This window comes from Leptosomus discolor, chromosome 15 (assembly GCF_034619465.1).
Source record: "Leptosomus discolor isolate bLepDis1 chromosome 15, bLepDis1.hap2, whole genome shotgun sequence".
In the NCBI taxonomy this organism is placed as follows: Eukaryota; Metazoa; Chordata; class Aves; order Leptosomiformes; family Leptosomidae; genus Leptosomus; species Leptosomus discolor.
In genome coordinates, this window is record NC_141405.1 from 2,294,488 (window position 1) to 2,320,244 (window position 25,757).

Below are 25,757 nucleotides of genomic sequence, written 5' to 3' on the forward strand. Positions count from 1 at the left end.
AAATAACTTTTCCATTTGCCTTGCAGCATTCCTGATTATCTCTATCAAACATTCTGTTATTGACGTTCTCTAGATTCTAGTCATGCATGAGTAAATGTTTTAAAAAAAGAAAAGTTGAGTTTTGATTGTGATAAAGTTGCCTTTCATATATGGAATACTAATATAAGCTAATTCAAAATACATTATAAAAGTGTGTGTTTTCTTAGCCTTTATTGACTCTTATCTAAACTGATGCGGGGACTATCCTTTATTGAGTGTTCATGCCTTGAAGTTGCATTAGCAATGTAGAAAAGAAATCCTTTTGTATTGCTGTTTGAAGGGAAAAGTTTCAGAGCCAGGAGTTTAAACAAATGCAAGTAATCTTTGGTCATGTCGTTACTTTGAACTTTCTTTGTCGTTCTTTAAAATGACATATATTTTAGAATATAATAAAAAACCCCTCAGCTATCATTTTAACAGCTGTCAATAAACTTGTACATTTTGTTGCAAATTTAGTACACTTCATAAACAGGACATCCTCACCTTCCCTTTAGTTATGTGTTAAAAACCAGTTAAATATTGTGAGATGCGTAGTGTCAGGAAAAGAACCTTGCTGGATGAGAGAATTAAACTTTTTTGTTTGTTTTCTTTTTTTCCTCTTGTAGTTGTTAAGCTTTTTAGACTCTAGGCAAATACATTTTTTTGATAGAAAATATAAGCTATGTGAAGAAACGATTATTAATTACAGCTCTGCATATTCTTACCTGACCTGCCTCTCTCTCTATATTTATTTCATGATGCTTCTGATACACCTTCATTTGTTAGTGAACTGTAGCCATTTTTAGGTGTGATAAAGCAACTCTTTTAAACATACCAGGAAATTCAGCACTTCATTTTAGGTAGAAAGCATACAAAGAGATTGTACCTTGGGGAAATAGCAAAGGGTTTTCTAATCGGGAAGAACGTTATTGCTCACCACTGGAATTCAGCCAGGACAAGAATTAACTCTTTAGCTTTTACCAGGAGTGATGTGGGATCTTCAGTACAAAGAACCTGGACGCTTGGGTCTTGCCCAGAAGAATTTGTCATGGGAAATGTTATTGCCTAATCAAGGTTTAAGAGGACTTAGACCAAAGAAACTCTGCAGTCAGTGGCTTGCATTATGTTTTCCTTTCTTGGAGAAATTATATGTAACACAGGGTTAAAGTAGATGCAAGCATAGAGAATTCTTGGGTGGCTACGGCAACAGTGTGTGTTATGCCTGTTTTGTGTACTTGGCTCACATCTGCCTGTGCCTTTCCAGTCTAGTTAAGCTCAACCATTTCTGTACAAACCATTTGATTATCTTTTGTTTGGTTTCTTAGTCTGTCTGCTTACTATAAACATACCTACTGTATATGGTGTGGCGTTGGAGGGCAGCAACACTGTAAAAACTTTCCCACAGTGAACTCCAAGTGGTGTTGTGACTTCAAAAAATAAATTCAACTTCCATGCTGACAAACAATCTTTATGTGCTTTAATGTCCTTCCACTAAGACTGCAGAAGCAGCATTAAAGTGAACTTCCCTACAAATTATGATGTTAGATAAGAATGTCCTTACTCAAATTTCCTGAAGCTACTCAGCAGTTATTTCTGTAGGGAACATGCTGGCTGGCTGGGTTGGTTAGATTAAAGTAAGAACTTAGGGCAAGGTTCAGTTTAGTTGTTTACCATTTCAAACTCTTAAGTGTTCTTAACTCGTTCATGTGTGTGTTTTCCATCCTTGTTTTGAAAACAATCACATTTTGTCTTTGAAGAAGCTTAAGGGGGAATGTGCAACAAGCCTGCTGATCCAAATGTGGGGTTTTTTTTTCCTGACTCTTAATATATACAACATCCCTTCTCACTGTTGCTGAACTGTAAGAAGCTGTGGTCGCGCATTATTGGAGAGAAGCGTCCCTCGATAAGCATCTTCCAAAGAACAAAATGTGACTTTGGAGGGGGTAGGATGGAAGCATAACGTTCATGTTGTCATTGTGGTATTTACTGTGTCAAAAGTGCAGAAGTTTTGCTGTAATTTTCTGGACTATGACAGATGTAAAACCTATGCACTGTTTTCACCTGAGGGATGAAATACAGTTGATGCCCTGAGGATGATTCTGGTGGAAGTACTTGGTGCTCAAAATTGTGCTTTTTCTGCACTGTCCTTGCTTTTGGGGGAAACAGTTTCAGCTCTGTTTACTTTTATCAGTGCTTCACTCATTGCTTGCATTGGTAGCTTTAGAATTGTATACTTCAAAAATGTTTAGTTTTGACTGCTGTAGGTGTTGTTAAAATAGAAATTGAAAATGCTGAAGGTGAAAGCTATGGCTAATTTGCCTCAAATTCAGTTTTGGAATCTGTTTTTAGGCAGATTTCTGCCCTACCTTTTTCACCTTAGGAGAATAAGTATGTTTTCATAGAGTAGATTATTTCTGTTAAGTAATGGGGATCTGATTATCCAAAGCCTTCCCAGCTCTGGTTTATGAGGACTCCAGTACTAGAAGGTGACCATGCCAGTCTTCACAAATTGGAACATGATTTGTTGTCTGTTTGACTGCCTAATAGAACAGGAGAATCCAAAATCTTTTCTACAAAGAAATTCCAAATGCCATTTTTGTTAAGAAGTGGTATTTACAAATTAGAGTTCAATTCTAGTTCAAATAAAGATGTCTTTCATGATGACATTTATTTGGTTGATACTCTTAAAAAAGCATGTGATTTACTGTTCTTCTCATGGCAGTCCTTCAGCTTCATACATATGTATTTTGGTTTGTCTTTGACCTTTTGCTTATTATTTTTAAATTTGCATGTTTCTCATAAATACAAGCTTTTTTTCTTTTTTGGGCATTCTTTATTGTGATATTCTCTCTTTAATGTGGTATAATTTTGAGAACAAGAAGTTTTGCAGAAGACCAGCATGAAAAGAATGAATGTTGAGACATTAAATGTTTACAGATCAGTTTAAGTGGATATAATCCACAACAAGTAACAAAGTGGGAACATTTAACTTCAAAGCACATATGGCTGCTGTTACAAAATCAAAAAATGCAAGACTTAGGCCGTACAAGTATTAGAGGCACATTTTCCTTCTTTCTCATAAACAAGTAGGATATACCTTAGCTTTCTAGATTGGTTTTGAAATGAAGACTGTAAACAGCTTAATTTCATGGTCAGATCAAATATTTGAATTAATTGTAAATATTTACAATAATTTTGAGCTTTAGAAAAGCAAAAGTAAAGGGCGATTGTATTCAGTTCACATGAGAGAGAGGGCTTTTAGAAAATAATTAAGCCTTTGAAATTTGGTTCTGCAGCCTTAGCTTTCTCAGAATTCCACCAGGTATTGGTGAGGGCTCTCTGTTAGTGCTGCTCAGTTTTCTGGGGAGCCAGATCAGGGATCTACCTTGAACTTTTGGCAAGCTGCCTTCAGTCCTGGGTATCTGCACAGGGGGTGATTAGGCGTGTGGATGGATGGGGAAGTAGGCAAAATGAGCTAGAAGGAGCACTGTAATACTAGGAAAACCAGAGAATTGTAGATAGAAATTACTATTGCAGGTACAAACGTGTGGGACAAAATTCTACATTTTTCTGGTTTAGAATTTCTGTACTTTCTATTTCTGTCTCTCAATTTATCCATTCCCCCCCTCCCCCTCCCCGCCACTGTTACCCATCTGATGTGGTTAATGCTTCATTAGGTTCTCATTCTTGTATTCCTCTCCTCACCAATCTCCTCTTCCGCATCCAAAGTTATTAATTGTTTTTGCAGTAGGTGCATGTGGGATTCCTTTATTCACTAATGTCTACCCCTGGTTTTTGCATGCCAGTCATTGTGGCTTATTTAAAAAAGACAGTCACCAAGAGCCTTGAAATGGAATCAACCCAGGATGCTTTACATGAAAGAAAGTTATTATATCTGTTTTAGTAAACTCACTGACAATAAAGAGAAATAGGTGGCTTGTTAAATTACTGGTTTTCTTATACTTTCAGCTATAGTATAAAATATTAGATAATACTATTCATTGAAATGGAATGTATGTGTTAAATGTGGATATCTACAACAACTTCTAAGTGGAATATGGCTGCTCTTCAACAGCATATAGAAATCCTGCATAACCTTTTAGGACAGGAAATGAATAATACTGTACCAAATTGAAATTTCAGAGGGATTAAGACTCTCTTTCACTGATAAATTCAACACACAAATTTGTTTAATATAGTACTGGCGAAAGTGCAAGCATTTGATATATTTGCCATGCCTCCTAGATCAATTTAATCTTTAAAAAAAAAAAATAGACTAAATGTTGTAAGATGTGTATTGCAGTCACATTCCTATTCCAAATCTCACTGCCACATTTTACAAGATTATACCCTTGAAAGCTTTTCTTGGGTGTTATGCATTCTCTGTGATGTGATGTTTGAGCCTCATCGTCTGAGAAAATTAAAAAGATAGAGCTGTCTGATAGAGGAAGTGGGTTGTGAACAATGTTTTGTATTCAGTTCTTAAAAATAGTGATTAAAAGAGCTGCTTTAATTATACAGTAGTGTTAATGAATTATTTCCGTATGTTTTGTCTCTATGACTTACACGTGTGGGTATAGTTTCAATGCACTCAACTGCAATTTTTCAAAAACACTAGATTAAAGTCATTGTAATCTGTAATTTTATTCTAGCTTTACGCTGATTTAAATGAAGATTTATCCAATAAAGTTGGAAATCTTTTGCATAAGCTGTGTATTTAGCTGCCAAATTATTTTAAAACATGCATTGATGGAATTTTTACACCCACAAGGGTTTGAGGGGGGGAAAAAATGCAATTTTTGATCTATTTGCATTGGGAAACACTAAAATTAAAAACTTGCTGAGTAGGTCATGTCCAACAAAATGACGTCTTCTGAAGATTTTTCCGTTTCTATAACTTGTAAAAGATGGCAGTGTGTTACTGGGTGGTGGCATTCTGCTGAGTGCTTCTCTTAAGGATCATTGGAAAGTTCTAAAGGAGAAAGGATAATGCAGAGGAAAATTAATTTGTGTGTTGTCCTAGGTTACAGCCGGGTATCTAGAGGCGGTACTGTTTTGATGGTCAACTGTGTTTTAATAAATAATACAGTTTTCTAGTGAAAGCAGTTCTTGAACTGGAGTGTACGTCCAAAGGCATGCTTAAATCTGTTCTGTTGTTCTCTTGGGTGATGGAGTTACTGTGTCCAGTATACCCTCGCTGATGCAGAGTGCCTCCCAAAGTATGCACCCAAAGTTGTCACTGCAAACTTTTTTAAATATTTGGAGATAGTTCCTACTGTTTGTAAGAAATAAGACATTGGTGACATGATTACTTTTTCTCTAACTTACTGTTTTTCAGTTAGAAAATCCAAGATATTTGCGAGAAAAAACGATGCCGATGTCTTTGGTACGTATTTATATTCCCTTGATATTTTATAAGGGTGAATAAACATGCTTAATATTTTTAATTTCTGGTTAGGATTGATTTTACTTGGAGTTACTGCTTTGAACTTAAGTTGTTTTGAACTTTTTCTCATTCAATAGATGACACCCAAAACTGGCCTAGGAAAAAGAAGCACTTTTCATGATGAACAGGTACTATTTCGAATGCACGAGAAAGAGGTAAGATTCTTTTTAGTCATTTTAGATAAAGTAAGTTAGGGCATTTTCTTTGGAAACTGGGTATTCACAAAACAGTTTGTTATTGCAGAAAACCTCGTGTAAGAGAATTTTTACTGAAGTGACAGGGCTTTTCATTAAATACTTAATGCATTTCCCAATTAATTGGGGAATAAAAAAGACTTTTGTAACATATTTACTGTTCCTTGAAGGAATTTTTGGTGTAGAAGAGTGAATTCTAGGAATTTTCCAAAGTACCCTTGATTTAGTGAGGATTTTTTACTTTCCGTATACCTTTAAAAATTTGCAGATTAAACCTTATTTCTGTTAGGGCCTACATTATTTCTGTATTTGCCTCATTTAGCTCCAATCCTCTTTCATTCATACCGGTTTTTGCATTGCTGCTTGTGAACGTTGTAAACTGGCAAGGTTACTGTCAAAGCTTGCCTGTCTAATTCTCTCATACAGTGTTATTTTATTTTGAATGGGTATAAAGTAAAGTTTTGTGATCATTTTCACCTTTTTCATAGTTTAAGGAAGATGTATGCCTATTATATTTTTATCATAACTGCTCTTTTTTTTTTTTAAAAAACATCAATCATGGACTAAAACTCAAATATACTGGGTTTAGCACATAGATATTTGTGATTCTTCTGAAACCATGTAAGCATTACTACTTTTTTTTTTCTTTTTTTTTTCCTTCTGGAAAGTCAGTGAATCAGTGGTCTGGTGGACCAGGCTTCAGGAAAAGAAATTTAACACATATTAGGAAAACGATTAAAAAACCAAACAACCCAACAGTCTTTTCTTTTTGCCCTTTAAATTTCTGTTTTCAGCAATACGCTAACATATGTGGGTATAGCCCTAGCTATCCACAAGTACTTAGACCTACACAGGACTCCAAATATGTGAGCTGGAAAGGAAGGGGCATCATCTGCAAACCATGAAATCGTCCCTCCTTTTCCATGGTATGTTGTAAGGACAGTTATGAGTTACAACTGTCCTAAAGTTACTTTCAGACACTTCAGAAGACATCTTTAACTGCGATACAGGGGAGGGTAAATTTGGTTTGCGGCTACTTCCATTGTTAATAAAATAATGTATGTGAAAGTCCGCTTTCTGTTGGTAGCTGGCAGTCTAATTTGATGCGTAAACACGCAGCCTGATATGGCAGTTGCACGATACGTGTGCCTTTTACTTTCTCTGCTCTGGTCTAATATTGACTGTTCTTTTGTATTGACAATATTCAAAGCACCATTGCCTCAGGATGAGGCAAGGTTTCATAAGATGTGAAAACAGACCAAAAAAATAAATGGAAAGCACAATGTTGTCATTTAAATAATATTTTCAAATTAAGCAAACAGGAATGCATGCCAAGTAGCTACATAAAATACTCAATGAATACTTTGCTAGTTCAGTGGAAAAATCCTTTAAACCACACAGTAAAAATCCAGTGTTTTTTGCTAGTGGTAGTCGACTGTGGGCTAGTTTAAACTGGAAGGGTTATAGACAGTATTTCACAATCACCATGTGTGTGCTATTAAGTAGAAAACTTAAATGTGTTTTCATCTTGTTTTGTTTGTGAAGCTCAATTAAGAATAAAACCTTTTCATTTATAGAACGTAAATGTATTAACAGAAAAACAGTGCTGTACAAAAGAGGTTTGGTAAACCTTTAACTGTTTTCAACTGCTTTGTAGAAGAGTGGGAGAACATAAAATAGGATAACTGTGGTTTTGTGCTTTTAACCTTTAGACCTTTGTTCATAAACCATTCCTGCACCTGTTTTGACTCTGTAATGCTAAACACATGGCCATTTCCAATGATAACCACATCACAGATTTATGAAAATGTGAATGTCATCAGGCGGTGGGTTTTAGTCATATTTTCCCCAAATACTTCTGAGATGGATTAAACCATTTGGGAAACTGTCATTACTGAAAAATCATGGGTTCAAACAAGGAAGATGCAACAAAACAGGAATATATCAGTTTTCAGCAGTACAGCAAAACAGAACAGATGGTACGACTGGCTTATCTTGATAAATAGGAAAAAGCTTCCCTTTGAACTTCACCTTTGGTCATCCTGAGTGCCACCCAATACTCTACGGAGTGGAGGAGGGGGGAAAGGAAAAGTTCTTACTTTTCATTTTTCAGAAAAACAGAACCAATACCACCGCTAAGAAAGGGGTTTGAAATTCTCCTGGAATTAAAAAACAAATTTAGCTATGTTAATAAACTAATTGTTTGAGAAAGGTTAACAAAACATCATATTTTATCTGATGTAAGAAGTTTTGCTGTTTCTTTAAAGAAGTTCTCGTTCTTAGTTTTTCATTTTGTCAGGCTTAATTTTTCTTAGCATTTTTCTCAATTTCTTTCTGTTTTATTTCTGTAAGCAAAGATATTTATCTAGACTCAGCAAATGAAACCTAAACAAATCTGAAGCAAGAATATTGGAAATAATTTTCTCTTCTTATTCTTTGAAATTGGAGGTTGTAATTAACACCAGGAATAAATTTCTACTGAGCTATATACCAACTTTTAAATAATTTTTTTTTTAGGAAAACTGCCAAGTTTGCCTTGTGCAATAACTGTATTACGAAGCTTCATCTATCTGGGTTAACTGAGAACATTGAGCGTTTCCAGTGTTTTTGTTGACTTGATCACTGTGCTCCTGTCACTTTTCTGTTTTGATTGTTGGAAATCCAGTGATGAAGTCTTTGGACATGGGAGCACAGATGCTTTTCTGTTGTCTTGTGTACTAAAGCAGCCCGGCAGGAATGGTTGTCTTTCCTACAGTCAGCTGGAGTGGTAGTTAGTACAGTGCAACTGGAGTGGGGAGTAATTCTGGGGAAGGTGATGGGTGAATTTTCAAGAGGATACGGAATACCTGCAGGATAATTTCCACCTATTTGTCATGTGGAATGAGGAGTGAGGAAGAGAGTATGTGTCCAGGGAAAAGGAGAGGCGAGCTGGGTAGTGAAATATAACTTAGAGTGTAGAGAATGGGGAAAAAGACACCTTTTTTCTTCTGAAAATGCATTTTCATGGTTTGAGGACTGGAATTAAGATGAAAAGGAAGAGGGTTGGTTTTTTTTCCTGTATTCAAGAGTTCTATCTTTAAGGTGCAGCCTTTTAAAAAAGCTATTTAGAACCTTTATCTCTGTAATCTTTATTCATGTTTTTCTCCTTTTTTTTTTTTGTGACTGAATACTCCCATTTGTTGCATAACACATTTTGTTTATAAAGATTGTCAGTCTGTGTATGTAAGTCTTACTGCACCAAGAGTGTTGGGATCTAGTGATGTATGTATGCTAAGATAAAATCAGCGTGCTGCAGTGATGATGTCACAGTTAAGCTTGGTCTGGCTAAAAGTGTTCCGAATTTAAGGTGCTGAAGGCAGCAGATTTACTGTGCTTCTCGCTTACTGGCAAGAGATTATAGCTTGGAGAGAATTGCATAAGGGCTGTGATATAGATTTTGCCCAAAAGGGACCATGCGTAGAATGCAGGGAGGAAAGAAAGTTGTAGAGCTTGGGAGGGAGAGTGAGTAACACCTGCTGGTGTTAATGTAGAAAAGAGGTGGGGTTTTAGGTGGGGGAAAAAAAGGGAATAAAAGAGCACTTGAGGATAAAAGTATGTGTCTCTGTCCCTGCAGTTAGTAATGGTGATCAGTGAGCATTGCCCTTTTGGCTTTGTCTTCCTCTTCATTGCTGTTCTATAACACAGTATTTAAATGCATGAATGAAACGTTAAATGCATACCAAATTAAAAGCAAGAAATAAAACTAATATGGAGGCAGTATCCTAAAAGAAGGACTCTTGTAATTAAACTGAGCTTTTGCCAGTGGAAAATTAACATCACTGTGCTCTTAGCAAAGCCGCGGATTTGATATTTTTTTCTTCATTGAAAACAGATATTTTGTTCATAACTTCCACAAATAGTGACAAAATATATTCATATTGTTCTCTTGTATGTTATAATGAAATGGAAGTGTTTACGTGCTCATGTGTATGTATGTCTAGAGTTTAAATCTGCCCAGTACATGGGTATAGATACATATGTGTATGGAATTGGGAGAGGAACCTCCTTAGGTGTGTTATGGGGCTGGTGATCCTGTTTGTGCTTTCTAAGTTCAGAGGTATTTACTAATAAGAGGAGGAAGGTGTTTTTGATGGACTTCCTGAAAGCATTTGAGTTGCAAAGGCATCTGTAGGTGGGCCCAAAACTTGCATCTTACAGTGACTGGAGCTTTGTGTGTTGGGGTGGTTTTTTTCTTCTGATCCCTCTGTTATTTACTTCCACTTCTCTCCTTTACCGTTCCCCTTCTCTCGTCACACTGTTCACCCAGAACTGTCCAAGTCATTCTTCTGCTCATAAATGTCTTGCTGTTTTCCAAGGGGTAAGAATTGTTAAGGTGTTTAATTCTGGTGAATGTTCTTGTTAAAGTGTAAGCGTGCATGTTGAATTCTGGAAAATGCAGAAGGGCAGATATGACATAATTATCGCTTTAATCTTGATTTTTTTTTTTTCATGCTTCTGTAACTTTTTTTTCTTATGACAACTTGGTTCTGAAAATAGTTTTATTTCCCTAAAAAATATTCCGAGCAGTGTGTATTGTGACTTTGAATATTCTCTGGTTCATTTGAATTTTCTCCTTTTATCCACAAACCTGATGTCTATTTTGAATGCAGTGTCTGATTTATATTGACAATCCAGTTGTAAACTGATTCTCACCACCAAGTAATCATTCTAAATAGTGATCTGTTAGTTCATGTTTAAAAATGCAGCAATCTTGACTTCTGTTAACATGGTTCCTGGATGATTAATGTCCTGTTCCTAAGAACATATGCAAGTTGTCCATTGTCTTCCGTGTGAGGAAATCGCATCCTGTCTTGCTTTGATAACTCTTCAGAATGTAATGTAATAAAACCCAAACCTTATTTTATTGCTAGGCAGGAGTGATACATACACTGTATGTCAGGATGAGACATGTTTTCATAAACTGACTTGTGATTTATAATTCCTGATACTAATTGGTCTGGTCATGGGGATATATACGTGCATGTACAGTTATTTATTTATTTTTTGGGGGAATACTTTGTGAACCATGTCTTTAATTATTGCACATATGTGCTGGAGTCATTGAGAAAGATCAAAGAGGTGGGTTAGCAATTCAGACTAGTTTTTTAACCAGTAGAATGTCCAGATGGTTGCCAAGCAGCTGGGAATTAATCTTTTGCTGCATGATTAATCTCTACCTCAAAGTGTCTCTCTCTTAAAAAAAAAAAAAGTTTGTTTGTGTTTTTTATATGTGTAGATCCTGGGTTTTAAGGGAGAAAAGACATTGACTAGAGGAAGTAGGTACTGTTATACACTGCTGTTGCTACATGTTGCACTTGTGAAATAAAGGTAGGAGTACAGTTTTAATGCCTGTTTTAGGAGTTTCTGAAATGAGTGTAAAAGGTTCAGCAGCTGCTGGGGGAAAAAAAAAAAAAAAGAGTAACACTGGGGAGAAAAAATAAGCATTGTTGACTCAGTATATACAGACTCATTTACTCCACTGGACTCAGCACTATGCAGAATTATATGATGTTTTCAAGTAGTATCTACTATGCTGTTGTACTCGGATTTTCCTTAGTCCCTTGGAAATCAGTCTGACTTCTACATGAACACAAGGTTTAACTGGGTTCAGTTTTCAGTGCAATTGAAGACACAGTTTGTTGCATTTTTGAGCTGTCTTTTATGAAATTACATCTAATAAGTTACTACCATGTATAAGCTTTCACAGTTTCTAAACACATTTTGAAATTTTTTTGGTACTTACTGCTGTCAGAGTCTCTCCTGCTACTGGCGAACATTTGTTACATAGGGAAGTGGGGCACTTGCCACTCCAAGTAATATGAGGTACTGTAGTGCTAACGTGCATGCTATGTTTATTAGCTATAGAAAACATCCTTTAGAGTAAAAATACCATTTCATGTTATTATAGTTGTTGGGATTCAAAGCTGTATGCTTTTCTCCCTATTCCCACCACCCCCAACTTGGAAATCTATGAAAAATACATTGTTCTCTCTTGAAAGAGACTAATGACATTTACATATGAATAACAACAATTGTCCATTCAATTATTTTTCTGTGTACAGCAAATGTGTATTAATGTTCAGTGTCATTTAAAAAGTCAGACTTTTCTTGACGAGAGAAAGCGGGTATGATTTGATTCAGGACAAAGCCTTTCATTTTTAGTGGCTATAAAAATGGGGTGATGTCATACTAATTTTTTACTTAAGTGAATATCTAGTTTCTCTTCAAAGAGTGCTCTATAAAAATACTATAACTAGAAGTAGCAGTTGTAATGTTTTTAAAGAGTAAAGATACAAAGGTTAGATATGTGGAGAGAAGTGTAAATGTTTATTAGGTCAAATAATATAGTCCAGATCATAAACATAGACTTTTGTGGAAGGACCTTTGAATCTGGGCAAAATGCCATGTTTATAAAGAGTCTTTTTACATTCTAATTTCAGACTTGCATGTTTCACTTGTTTGACACTGCTTTTCTTTCAGTCTGTCTCTGGTTTGTCCAGACTGTAAGCTCTCTGCAACAGAGACTTTACAAGACATTTATTTCACCTTAGGCATTGCATCAGATAAAAACATTGATGATGATTAATGCGGAATTAGGAGTGGTTAATGATCTACTTTTTCAAAATGTAGTTATAATTGTTTTCTTTTTTAATCTCTTTGTTACACTCAGGATGAGTACAAACATCAGCAAAAGAGCCCAAAGTTAATGTGAATCCCAGATGGAAAAACTGCCTTTATTGTGCGTAATATTCCACTAGGAAAAATATTATTTATGACTTCCTTTAATTTATAGGATTTGTTCTTAAGGTCTGATAGAGCCTTGGAAATTTCAATCAAGTAAATACAGTTAGGTGGTAAAGCTACCCCCCACCCTCCCAGGACATTTTTGGGAAATGTCTGCATACGAAACAGTGAGAAACAATGGCCCTGGATACTTAAAATAATATATTGTAAAAATTCTTTACATCAAAGACTTGAAATAGTCCCTTCTTTACAGTACAGAATCCCATTTATGAAGGGAACCAAGCTGGACCTCAGGGAGATGCAGCAGGTACTGTTTTTGAACCTGGAACTCCTCTTGAAATCTTAACCTATGAAAAGCAAACTTTTCAACAGTGTTTTTTTTTTTCCTCAACAAAACATTTATCTTTATACCTTGCTTATTTGTAAGGAGTTTTGGTAGGGCTGCCAGCTTGTCTGTAGGCCTACGTTGCTTTACCTTGGCACAGCTTAAATGTCCTCCTGGTTTTAGCCTTCCTGGTGAACTGTTACACACAAAGTCATCCACATCAGGTCTGTCTTGTGTTTTGTTCAAGCCTTCAGGCTTTTTCACCTGTTATCCCTCAGAAAGGTTTATTCTAAGTAGTTTCAGTGAACAACACAGGCTTGAGGGTCTTAAATCTTCCTAAAAATAACTTTTCATCTTGCCTGTCTTTTAGACTTTGAGTGAAGATCACTGATCCCTCCTGTACAATGTGCACTGGCAAGGAGATCAAATCCATTTGCGCTTTTAAGACCTGTGGTTGTATTTGATACTTGGTCATGATATGCATAATTCACTTTACTGTAGACCCGGAACATCAGTGAGTCTTCTCTCCTAATGTACTTTGCCTGTTTTAATTGTGAAGGTTTTCTAACTGTTGGTTGCCATGAGGATGGAATATGATCACCCATTCATCAGCGTGTGAAAGATGAGGCTTATTTCTGTATGCATCTTACACGTTTTATCCTTCGCGCCTTCTTTTCGTACTACAATGCCTTTCTCTCTTCAGTTAAAAACACTTCAAGAGTAGATATTGATCTTCAAAATGGTTTGAGCAAGTGGGTAGAAGCTGCTCATTAAATATAAGATGTGACATTAAGTTATGTGTCATGTGACAAGCGTGCTGGCTACAGACATCTGAATGCAATGAAGTTGAAGTGAACAGTGTTTTTTCTTACTGTAAACTCAATGCATTTTTTCAGCAGTTCAGTTTTGAAAATGAAAGATTTGTTCCAATGTGATTAAACTTTGTAGTTACTGTAGAAATTTCTGTTCAAATAAATTGCTATAGAGTATGAATGTTTCCTTTTTTTCGTGCCAATGATTTTCTTTTATGTATTTAGGTGGTTGTTCTGACTCTTAAATTGTTCTAAATGTTAGAAGTATTGATGTACCTCAAAGCTAATCTTAAAAAATTTTGGGGATACAATATAAGATACAGAAATAACAATTAAAAAATATAGCTTATTAATTAAGATGTGAAATACAGTATTCCAAATTACTTTTGTCTGAAGTCAGTGTGGCTTTATGTATAATAAATCTTGAATGTCTTGCAAGTACAGTATCTCCTGCCTTGGCCTGCCTATATAGTTTAAAACATTGTCTAAATTATTGATAGTTATTTTTTTTTAAGCTGTGAAAACTGAGTAAACGTGATTCGGTAGAAAGTTCTAGTTGTTGGGATTGTTTTTGTTTGTTTGTTTAAGAAACCTTTTTCTTCTATGAAAATATCAAAGCTTTGTATTGTGCACTGATTTCTTTTAGCAGCTGCATAACACCAAGGCAAATAAGTTTTGTCATATATTGTAAGATACACAAGTCATTGTTCTGTATTGTTAGTTTTTACTTTGAAGTTCTGATTTATTGTTTACATCCTTCTCCCCCTTCCTTGCTTCCTCTCTCCCTCCCCCATATATTCATAGACCTGGAAAAAAACCCTGGCAAGCAACAAGTGCTGTTTTGTCAAATATCCAAAAAAAAAAAATATCTCTGATGGATGTTAAACCTTCAAGATGCCCGCTCTGGCCTAAGGGTGATCCCTGTAATGAAGCAAGTGAAGAGTGATCAGTAGTTCAAAGCTACCTCTGATTAGTATTGTTAGTCTACTTATTGATTTACTTTTAAATCCGGTATTTAAATATTTCTACAAATTTTTGTGAATGGTGACAAGATGAATGTTTGTTATCTGTCATGGAAAACTGAGTTATCACCTTTTTTTCCCAGAGATTTATGACGGTGGCAGATTAGACTCTCTCGATTTAAGTTTGACATTTAAATTTCATAGCACCTAACCTGTGCTGTGAAAATATAGGACAGTGATACGATGAAACTCACATTTTCAGGTAACTGCTGATTTTGGTGGTGTTTTGCTTTTTTAGATTAGGAAGAAAGTGTGACTGGGCACATAACAGCAGTTCTGTTGATACCACCCTCCATGGCTTTAAATAACAGGGACAGCACAGATGTTTGACATCAGTATTGTTTACATGGCCTTAGGGTTTAATTGCCTCATACTCTTTGTAAGGAGAATAAACAATGACAGAAATCCAAAGGAATGATGTTCAGGCAACAGCAATGGCTGCGTTTCGTACATAGTTGCAAACTTCTCAACTATGGCTAAATATCTACAGCGTTTTTTTTTGTTTTTTTTTTTTTCCTGGAAGGTAACATGCCATGAATTTCATGTTCTCTGCTGTTTCTTAACTGATAATGTAAGTTACTAAAACTGGTGAGCTCAGTAAATTGCTTCTAACAAGGTGAAGGAGTTTTCTGAGTTGTTCTCATCTATTTTGTGTAAAACTTAGGAAGCTCTCTGATACTGTTGTAGGTTGTTTTGTTTTTCAATATGTGTTTAATAAATAAAGCTGAAGTGCAAGGGCACTTTATAGTGGCACATCCAGAGCCCTGTTCTGCAAGACAAGGAGCCTGACTTAGCAAATGGGGTTTGACAGTTGGTAACCGCAGATATGCGGTTGCCTCAGTTTGGTATGGTTTTAATTTGAAAGATACTCCTTTATTGAAATTAGTATTTAATAACCTGTTTAAACTTTGAAATGGAAGGGGAGAAGTCCCACTCCCAGCTGTGAAGTGATGAGCCCGTTTGCTTCAACCCCAGCCTTAATGAGATCACTTTTTGAAATAAGTTTGCGTAATGCAACTTTATCTGCACAGGCGGTGAGCTTGGAAGTCCGCCTTGAACAAAGGGTGGGTCAAAAAGCAGATTTGTAGATGGAACCAGTACTCCAAGCTTTGCCATAGGATGCTGGTTTGTTGTCCTTATGCTTTCTGGCTTTTCCAGCAGTTTTCCCCGGCAGAAATTGTAAATGTAGGCTTTTTAAACCAATGCATCTTTATTTTTACAGCAAATGCTCAAATTAACGCTTCTGGAAGTTGTGATGAAGGTACATGTGTGTCGTGGAAGTATGGACCTTTATAAAATTTAAATGTTGTTGGAGATTTTTAATTGTATTTTATTCTTTGCCAGCTACTCATTACAAATACAAGTTTCTTGTCAAGAATACGTGAAAACTCCACGTGCACATCACCCGTTGAATTCCAACCACTTTAGTATGGGGCTCCCCACATTTCTTTGTATAGTAAGTTCTGAAGGGGCAAATTTACATAAGTGTGGATGAAGCAGATAGGACAGGACAATATCTGGGGTGCTGAAACTTCAGAATTTCAGTGAGTTTATAGAAGTTCAGAACCTTGAATGCTTTTGAAGGTATCAGCTCTTCAGCCATCAGCTGATGAGGAGCTGGTCTTTGGGATTTTTCAATTAAGAGATGTGGGGTTTTTGTATTTGAAGAAAGGGTATTTTATTATTAGAGTGTCTGCCTGCATTAAGAGCTGACTTCTGTATCTTGGAGCCATTTTTCACATTTGTTGTTTGGTTGCAACTAGCTGTCCTTTCTGGAAACTAGTCCCGAAATCTGTGAAATTTTAGGGGCCGTCTGTTCTACTGGAAGTAGTGCAATGAATTAGTGAACTAAAATTGATGAGAACTAGTACAAGTGCAAGAATGGTGTTAGGTGGACGATTAATGACAAGGAGTGGGAGCCAGTTTCAAGTACAGGGATTTCTGCTGTCAACCTGTGGGAAAACAGCCGTGTGGTGGGGAACAATCACCATCGCTTGAAAATATACGTCCGTATTTAACACAAGACAAATTTTAGTCTGATTTATTTTTATGTTCTTTCAACCTACAGAATAATAAAGCGTAGACCAGATCTCAGCTGATGCAAACTGCCAAGGATTAATTTACATCAGCCAAGACATTCTCACTTTATTAATGAGTTTTAAATGTAATGTGTTTGTGCGGATTTAATAGCTGTGTGAGTGCAATAGCTATACATCAGTAATTCATAAGCTTTTAATGTAATTCAAGTAGATTGGAGTCTCTTTCATGTTTAGTTTCTAGTATTTGTGTTTTTACAAGATCTTCATATTTATTTATGGAATGTTCACAAACTGTCTATCTGGAAGTGGATTACTGTGCACTTTTTTTTTGAAATCAACACTTATTTATCACCTGGAACTGAGATTTTCTTCTATAATGTCACTTTGTTGGAGGGATATATGCATGTATTTCTTTTCATATATACATATGCGTATGTTTCATGAATAGCATATGCATTTTTATAGTGACGCTTATTTTTGGATGATAAGAGATGGCTGACAGCTGGGAATACTGTATTTTCTTTGGATTAATTGTCAATCTAACTTTTTTCCGTTGATAATTTGCGTAAGACTATGTACCTATTTAGTCTTGGGAGATAGGTAGCCTCTATATGCAGTGTAATAAGCAGGTGTGTACTTTGGGTATTGGTAGATGTGGAGGCTGGAAATTGAAAGGATTTGCTGCTCTTGCTGCCTCTGATTTCAGTTCTAGAGGAGTATTCTGTATTTACTACATGGCATTTTGCATTTTTGTAGCTCACATTTTCAAGTCACAATGAACAGAAAGATATAACACGAAGTAATCATATAAAAGGAATTAATAATTTACAGTGTGTTTGTTGTTTGTGTATGTTAGATAAAGATTCATGCCTGAATGACAACTACTGATAAATCAAAGGATATAAATAAAGGCAGCATGAATAGTGCTTGTTGGTTCCTTTTGGAGTTTGCCACTTGAGAGGGTTAGAAGTCAGGTTCTTAGCTGAGCGAAGCAAAAACTGGAGAACTGAAAACAGCTGAATGGTAATGAGTCTAGTGTCCAGCTCCAAGGTGGGTGGACTTCAGCACCATGGGCTCTTAGAACATCCAAACGGCAAATAGAAGTTCATCTGTTGGCAATGGACTGCTTAAAGACATGTTCTGGAGAGATCTTGGTACTCATGCTTCAAGGATTTTGGTCTGCCCTTTCTGAAGTGAGGGGTGTCATTGGGATCTGTCACTCTGGGGAAACTTTTCTGTCCACTTTGCTTTCTGAACAGTAGAAATGATTAAATGCAGAAGTGGAATAGCCTGAATCTGAACTCGAGGTGTCACTTTTGGTTTTTAGAAGACTCTGAGAAACACAAAATGCCTGTCATACTTGCAGAGTCCTGAAGGCAGTCGTTAATGGCATAGTGAAACTACGGAAGAGATTTAAAAATACTGTAAGAAGTGGCAATGTGTTATTGTGTCGGAGGGGTTCAAGTACACCACTTTGAACAAACACAAGCAGGAAATGTATTTTAGCAATCAAATTCAGCAGCAATATCCTTAATCCCGTTATAAGTAACCTTTAAAAGGAAGTGTGTTTAGAATGTGAAATCTCTGAATAATAGAAAAAAAAAAAACCAAAACAAAAATAAACATGCATCTGGGCTAAAGGACCTTCTTTGTATAAATGTAACACCTGCCTAAAGAACAGAAGCAAGTTTACCATACTTGGTATATTAACAGAAATAGTAAAAGTTTCATTCTTAAGTGTTTATTTAAATAAAGGATGATAGCTTTTTCTGGGGAGTAGCGGTTGTTTTTATTGCCAACTAAAACATCTTACAAATCCATTTTCTAAATAAATATTTTAGGTTGAGATCTTTTGTAACAGTTTTATTAAATAAATATGAAAATACTGAGAAACTGGATATAGATTTTTTCATAGCCATTATTTGTTATGTCCCATTGCCTTCTCAAAGACATAAATGAATAATTTAAGTTATGCAAAGATCATTAGTGTAATTTATTCTTTATTTTAATTAAGTTATATATCTATTTTATTTCTCTTTTAAAGCTGGACATGAAAATGAAAATAGCAGAAGGTAAATTTCATGAAGAAAAACTTAAATTACAGCAGAAGCATGATGCTGATCTTCAAAAGGTAAGAAGTGTTTGTGTTATTTTTCCAAAGATGGTATATAAAACAAAATAATAGAAACTCTGGTTACAATAATTTGCAGTTGCACTTCAACTTCTTCACAATTGAAGTTCTTCTAAAGTAAGATTGTAGATAACAAGTTTGCATAAGCTGATCGGAATGCAGAATATTCTAGGATAACAAACTTAGGAAGGGGAAAACGCTCCCAGAAAGCAGATGAAAATACAAGGTCATTTGCTTGTTTGTTTGAACAGAACAACCTATTTTACCAGCCTAACAGCTTCTGTGGATTCATATGCTGATGAAGTTGTACACTCATGATTTTTCTTTTAGAGAGAAGGCATTTGTGTAATAGAAAAATGTGAACAAAAATGCTTAATTAAATTTTTATGGACAGAATGCAAAAAATAACAGTAGGAAAGTTATCAAGTGTCACATACGTTCCCACTAATACAGCAATAGTGCTTGTTCTTAGGCCTTTGTTTTGACACAGTAACTTAAAGCATAGGCTGGTCAAGACACAGTTCGGTATTTGTTACTGCACTGTTAAAGCTGGAGGTGACTTTTCGTTCTTCGCAGCAACAGAATGACACCAGATACGCTTCCTTTGGGTTAAGTTTGGTTTGTCTTTATTGTGTTGCATAACACCACTTTTGGGAAGATTACAAACTTATCAAAGACCTTGCTGTTACTTTTAATACCATGTTTTAAACATGTGGGGTCAAATTCTGCGAGGTCCGAAGTGCCTTCTGAAGCACTGTGATCCCAGGAGCGAAGTGGGACTTAAATGCTCAGCGTTGGGATCATGATGACTTATCCTACTGTAAGCTTTGCATTACTGACTACCGATGTTTTGTTTCTTAAGACTGAGTCACGGACTTGGAGGAAGTTAGTTGACACAACACTATGACACATCAAAGCCTCCTGAGAGGATGTTAATATTTGGTCAGGTGCATATTTGGCTCATCTGTTCTCAAAGTCTGCAAGTATCACTAGCTAGCAAAGCTGGGAGTCTAAAGGAAACAGCTTTGTGAGAATAAGAAATAGTTTAAATGCTTTCTCATCCCTTGAGTTGTCATCCTTTTCTAACTGATGTTAGAATTCCGTCCTTTGAAGTTGTTTAATAACGTTGGGTATTTTAGAAAAGGTTAAATAGTGTCGTTTTAATCTTTAAAGGCACAAAACATTTAATGCAGATGGAGTAATATTGTTTTAAGATGAAAGCTTCTGTTTGATGAGAGATTTGGGGCACAGTTACAAAATTTCTGTGACTTTAATGTTTATCTTAAACATGAAGTTTAAATTAAAATACTATCTCAAAAGTGTGCAAATGCTCGAGAATATTTTTTTCCCCAAATTGGCGTGTACAGAAATGTGACTGTAGTTACATAGTTGCTCTATTCCAACCCGTTGTTTCTTGGAACATGGGCAAAGAATTGCAGTTGGTGAAGTACAAAAGACTGTAGTGAGGTTCACCAACTATTTAAATACTTTTAAACCTGCTGAGAATTTTAGGTGCTTTTAAATAGTATTAGGCAACATAAATATGAACAGGGAAACAAATAATTTCTATTTGCAGCAGGAGCACCATGAAACTTCCAAACTCAACAAAACCAACACTGGGTTTGCTCAAGTTTAAAAGAAAACAAAAAGACCCCGCCCCACCACCCCCGAAACATCAAACTCCTTTTTAATCTACTCTTCTGCCTACACTTACCTAAATCAGTCCTTTGTTTATGACTTGGCAGTCTCAGCTGTGAAAATTACTTGGATTTAATCACCTAGTCCTGCATGACCTAAGCACTTCTTGAAGGCAGCTCCTTTGCAGAGATCAGTGTATATACTATTTTGTGCACTGGTTGTAGTTTTGGTTTATTTGGACTTTTAACAAAAGTATTGTGAATTTTCCCTACAGATTTTGGATAGAAAGAATGATGAAATAGAGGTATTGAAGTCCCTCTGCAAAACCAAACAAAATGAATATGAGGAGACGATTAGAAAACTGGAGAAAAAAGGTGATTTTTACTTTCACAGTTGTTGTATTCTGCGTGGTGGTATTGTACTGCATCTTTCTTGTGGCTGTGGGCTTACGTGTTCTTTCTAGGTGCAGATGTTCCTTTCCTCTTCATTTGCAAGTCTAGGACTCATTTTTCCTTCAGATTTTGAAAGGCTTGCTGGATTGTCTTTGCTGTCCAGTTTCCAACCCAAATTTTCCAAGAGGCGGTGTGATCTTGTTATATTTAATACAGGTTTTATGAGCGTCACCAGAAATAAGCGTCTTTGAAGGTACCGAAGTATTTTGACCACTTATTTAAAACTTTTTGGAATCTCTGGCTCAAGTTTAATTTATTTTTACATTCAGTACATTTTTATCAAACCACAATGTATTATTTATTTGGGACTATTGCGGCAAGAGATTTCAAACATGATTATTAGTACTCTTGCATATGTCATAAGTACAAAACTTGGCCTCAGTGTGGCTTGTCAGCAGTTTTTGAATGTTAGTTTCTTTTAGAATTCCTTGGAGTCCATTTACTCTGTGGACTAAACCACAATGTAAAACAATACACAAGTTTGGTAACCTACGTACAGAAAGGGAGAGAGTTCCATGTATATTATTTCCTGCTCCTTGGCAAAGTAAATTGTCCAGCAAAGGATCTGGTGCTTCTCTTGGTGGCTGGTGGTTGCACTCAGCTGGAACAGGTTGTGTTCAAGCACCGACGCTCTTGACAGATAGTGAAAATCATCAGTGGCTTTTGAATAGTGACTATGAACCTGCTTTGTTTTCCACTATATTTGTCAGACTGAATTCTTGAGGTAATAACTTGCAATTTAAGTTGGAGGCAATCACTTGCAATTTAAGTTGAGGAACTTAATTTCCTTGTATATCTTGAGTGTTCAACCTTCACTGGAACATTTTCTCCTAAAGATGCACATAAATCACGTTAAAAATGCCTCTTTTCTCAAGGTTACAAAATTTTGCTGATGTATATTTACTGCTTCAGTCAGGAAAACTCATTATGAAGTATTTTGGGAAATAAGAGAACACCTTGTAATATATTAGTAACACAGAATCTAAGTGCTAAATTTTAAAGAAGCACATGCATTAAGTATTTGTAAGAACCAAAAAACATCGGAAAGCCAGGTCAGTTGGAAAGCTGATGTAATCTGATTGCATCTGTTGCCCACACTGAAAAATCCCAGATATCTCTTGAATGGTTGTTTATTTTTCCATTTTTGACAGTTCAGACCCTTGTTCGTGACTCACAAGTCATCAGAGAAGCAAAAGAGAAGCAGATTGTGGAGTTAAAGAAGATGTGTGAGCAAAGCAATGAATCTTTGAACAATGAGTGGGAGAAAAGGGTAATGAATAATAGTTGCTCCCTTTGAAAGACTCCTACAGTGTATATCTGGGATAATACATTTTTGTCACTTACAAAAGCCCAAAAGGAATATGTTACTTTTAGTGGTATTTTCTTATGCTGATTTTATTTTTTTTCTAGAGTAATCTTGCAAGACTTTTTGCTGATGTTTGCACACCCACACCCACCCAGCTGGTCACTCTGTTCCTGGGGTTCAGCTGGCCCTCTTGGCAAATCTCTGGGTGTATTAGGGAAGTGTTTATTTCTGGTTGACCTGACATGGAATTTTAATCTCTGTAAACTTGCTGCTACCTGCTGCCACAGTGATTCCTTTGAACTATTATTTTTGCGTTGGGTCATGAATTCTTCAATGCATTTTTATTTATTGTTAGACTCGAGACAGCAGCAAAGCAGAGAGAAAAGCATGTTTATTGTAAGACAGCTTCACCTTTGCCCAGATTATTGTCAGTATTTGTCTTGCTTACCCCTCTCAGGAGAGGGAGGGTCACAAAAAGGCCAAAACCACCTCCCTTCTTAGATGGAGTATGCTGTTTTAATTTTTTTTGCAGCCTTGCATCTGGAAGTGATGTTGGTTTTAATTCTTGTCTTCTAAGAGATAAACCATAAATCTTGTCCTTTGTGCTTAAGACCTTCAGGCTTCAGTGTTAGGTGGGGTTTTTTGTTTTGATTTAGAAAAGCATTATTTGCAGCCTGAGGTCATCCCACATTTTGCAGTAAGCTAGCAAGTGCTGTTTCTAGAGCTGTAATTGTCATCAGTGATGCCAGTGTGCAAACAAGAAGGCAAATTAAAATGATAAAACTAATTGTAACCTAATGAAATTATAGAAGTGAAATCAGAGCATGTGTCTTACGGAAAGATGTGGATAGTGGGAAGTATGGCGGAAATAGAGTAAAAGTTGACAGTGCAACATTTTTTTAACTACTTCCATGTATTTTTTCCTTTGAATAGATGCAGGTTATCTGAATGGATGTTGCTGACAATAATGCAGATATTACTGTAGTCTGTTGTACGGGAGGTAGAGACATTCACAGAATTTTTTGTTTTATTTATGTTTTATGCCCCTGGGGATTAGATATTTATTTATTTTCCCAGTTATTTTTAAAGGATCTCAAATTCACCAAATCTTCTGCATACCGCAGTACGTCATGATACTTAAAATAATAATTTATAGCATTCTTATCTTTTAGATGAAAAATTTTATGTTAAGTTACTGCACACTGTTGAAGTCTGTGAACCTGGACCATTATTTAACAGACATCTCCATGATGTTGCTAGTCTGTGTTGGAGAGGAAAATCTATACTTGTGCAAATGAACCTGGGTTTAGCAGCATGTTTAGAATGATGCTGGTATCTTGTATATGGCAGCTTTCTCCTTCAGTTGTGAAATGGATTTGTTAAAAACTTGAGAAATACATAGTAGCTGTTGTACACCCAGTACGCCACACCAGCTTCGTACGCTAATTTGACGTGATTATTACTCTTTACTACTGTATAGATAGAAAAGTCAGATTTGAGGCTGCTTAACTAGAAAGGGAGGCCACTGGTGTTTGGAACAGAAATTGAGGGTTAGTAATGACACAAATAATCCTTTCGTTAGACAAGTAGATAGTCAAGGCTCTCCAGCTTCTTACAAATTGAGAGGCAGATAAAGTGGCGGTGTAAGTATCTGGAGAGAGCATTAGTGTTTCTGCAATAGAAATTCATTAATATTGTGCAATAGTCAGTGGTGTTCGGTTTAAATATGTAAACAAATAGAATAGCAGAGAATGGCAAAAATACATATGTGTTTTAGTATTCTGTAAGGGTAAGTTATGCCCTCTGTACGTTTTTAGATTATCTCTACTTCTAAATTACTGCTTTATAGAGTCGTAGTAGACCTATTTAGTGAGATAATGATCTAGTTTTGTTATAGAGGACAGAAATGTGGCCTGTGCTTGTTATTCTGTTTATATATTATAATAATATAATACTTATAAATGCTAGTTTTACATGCCATTTATTATTTGCTTATATTTTTGTGATGCAGCTTCACAATGCTGTGGCTGAGATGGAGAAGGAGAAGTTTAATATTCAGAAGAAGCACACAGTAGATATGCAGGAACTGCTTGAGGACACCAATGCTCGTCTTAGCAAAATGGAGGAAGATTATTTGGAACAGATAAAGTCAACTGTAAGGGTTTTTTTGTAAATATGTCATGACAGCAAATCTCTCTTGCAGTATTCAAATTTCATGTGTTTTTGTGAAAGTGTATGTGAATACTGTTGAGCTGAGAAATATTTTAGATGGTGCAATGCAGTTATTCTGTCTGGGCAGAGAACAGTGTCCTGGCAGCCAGTCCAACCAGGATTTTTCCCCCTTCAATGAATATTATTCAGATATATCTTTGTAGTGAAGGACTGTTTCTAGCATTTCTCACTGTTTTTGAGTCAAGTTAGCAGAACTTTTGCCTCTGTAGGTTTGTAGACTATAGGAAAAACAATTCCTATGGTACATCTGTTTTCATAGATACACGTGACTAGTTGTTTACCCATGTCCTCTTTGAATGATCAAATGCTTCTGTTAAAGATCAAGTAAAAAGGATTTTTAAAATACTTATTATATTGTTCTAATTTATTGCATTTCTTTCCTAGAATAATTAGAAATATGTAAGCAGGTTTAATCTGGATTTTGTGCCTGCTATATAAATGATGTAAAAAGAAAAAAATTAACAAATATCCTCCAGAAAGCATCCTGTACTTTTTATCAGTATGAGGTATGAAAAGTGAAAAGACAATGTTGAACAAAATTTATTTTTCTAATGAATGTTGACTTTAAAAATTAGCATTCAGATCATGCCATAGGTAACAGTAAATACAGAGAAAAATGGACACAGTCTGTCAGCAAGATTGAATTTAAGAACCATCAAAACTAGACAGATCTTGCCGAGCAGCTTCTGATTTAATAATTAAACAAGGTAGAGTTCAAGGCAGGGCTTAAGATGAAAGACGAGACTGTCACTGGAAATTAGTTTTCTTTTTTTCTCTCCCTTTCTTTCTTTCTCTCTGCTGATTTTTGTGGTTGTTTTGTGTTGGTATTTCAGTGTTTCCCATTGTCAAGAATGCCCCATTGCTGTTAGCAAGTGTAATTGGCTGAACCACTGAACTAGTTCCATAGAACTGAGAAGTAGGGTTTTGTGCCTTGAGCAAGTATTAACTTCCTTGAGGGGTGAATGGGCAGGGAGGAGTTACGATATTTGGTGATATGTTAAGTACGAAGCTTTTTTTTGGGGGGTGGTGGTGTTCTTTAAAAAGAAACAAAACTGAAACAAAAAAACCCAAACCCGAACAAACCCTGTCCCCCCAGTCCATACTGTGCAGCTGGCTTTGCGTTGACGGAAGTTTGCTGTGCTGTGTTCATGAAACATCTTAAGACACTTGACGGAATTCAGGTGACCGTTCTGGCTGGGTGAGGTTCTTGCATTACTCCCAGCTCATTTAACAGTCCTGTGACAGTTGGGGCACTGACTTGAGATGTTTGTGGGTTTATTTTACTTTAACAGAGGGGGAAATATTCTTGCACTTCCCTCATCTTCAGGTCTCTGTTAATATAACAATAACTGTGATATG

General features: G+C 36.0%; 1 protein-coding gene across 1 annotated transcript in view; it reads left to right on the forward strand.

Annotated features, from left to right (window-relative positions):
* Positions 1-25,757, forward strand: part of CEP112 (centrosomal protein 112) — a 172,969-nt gene that overhangs the window by 13,269 nt on the left and 133,943 nt on the right. Inside the window, exons 6-11 of the mRNA XM_086473829.1 lie at positions 5,357-5,404; positions 5,542-5,619; positions 18,684-18,770; positions 20,683-20,782; positions 22,012-22,130; positions 24,178-24,321. Coding sequence (XP_086329955.1) covers positions 5,357-5,404; positions 5,542-5,619; positions 18,684-18,770; positions 20,683-20,782; positions 22,012-22,130; positions 24,178-24,321 — 576 coding nt within the window. The remainder of the gene's footprint in view (positions 1-5,356; positions 5,405-5,541; positions 5,620-18,683; positions 18,771-20,682; positions 20,783-22,011; positions 22,131-24,177; positions 24,322-25,757) is intronic.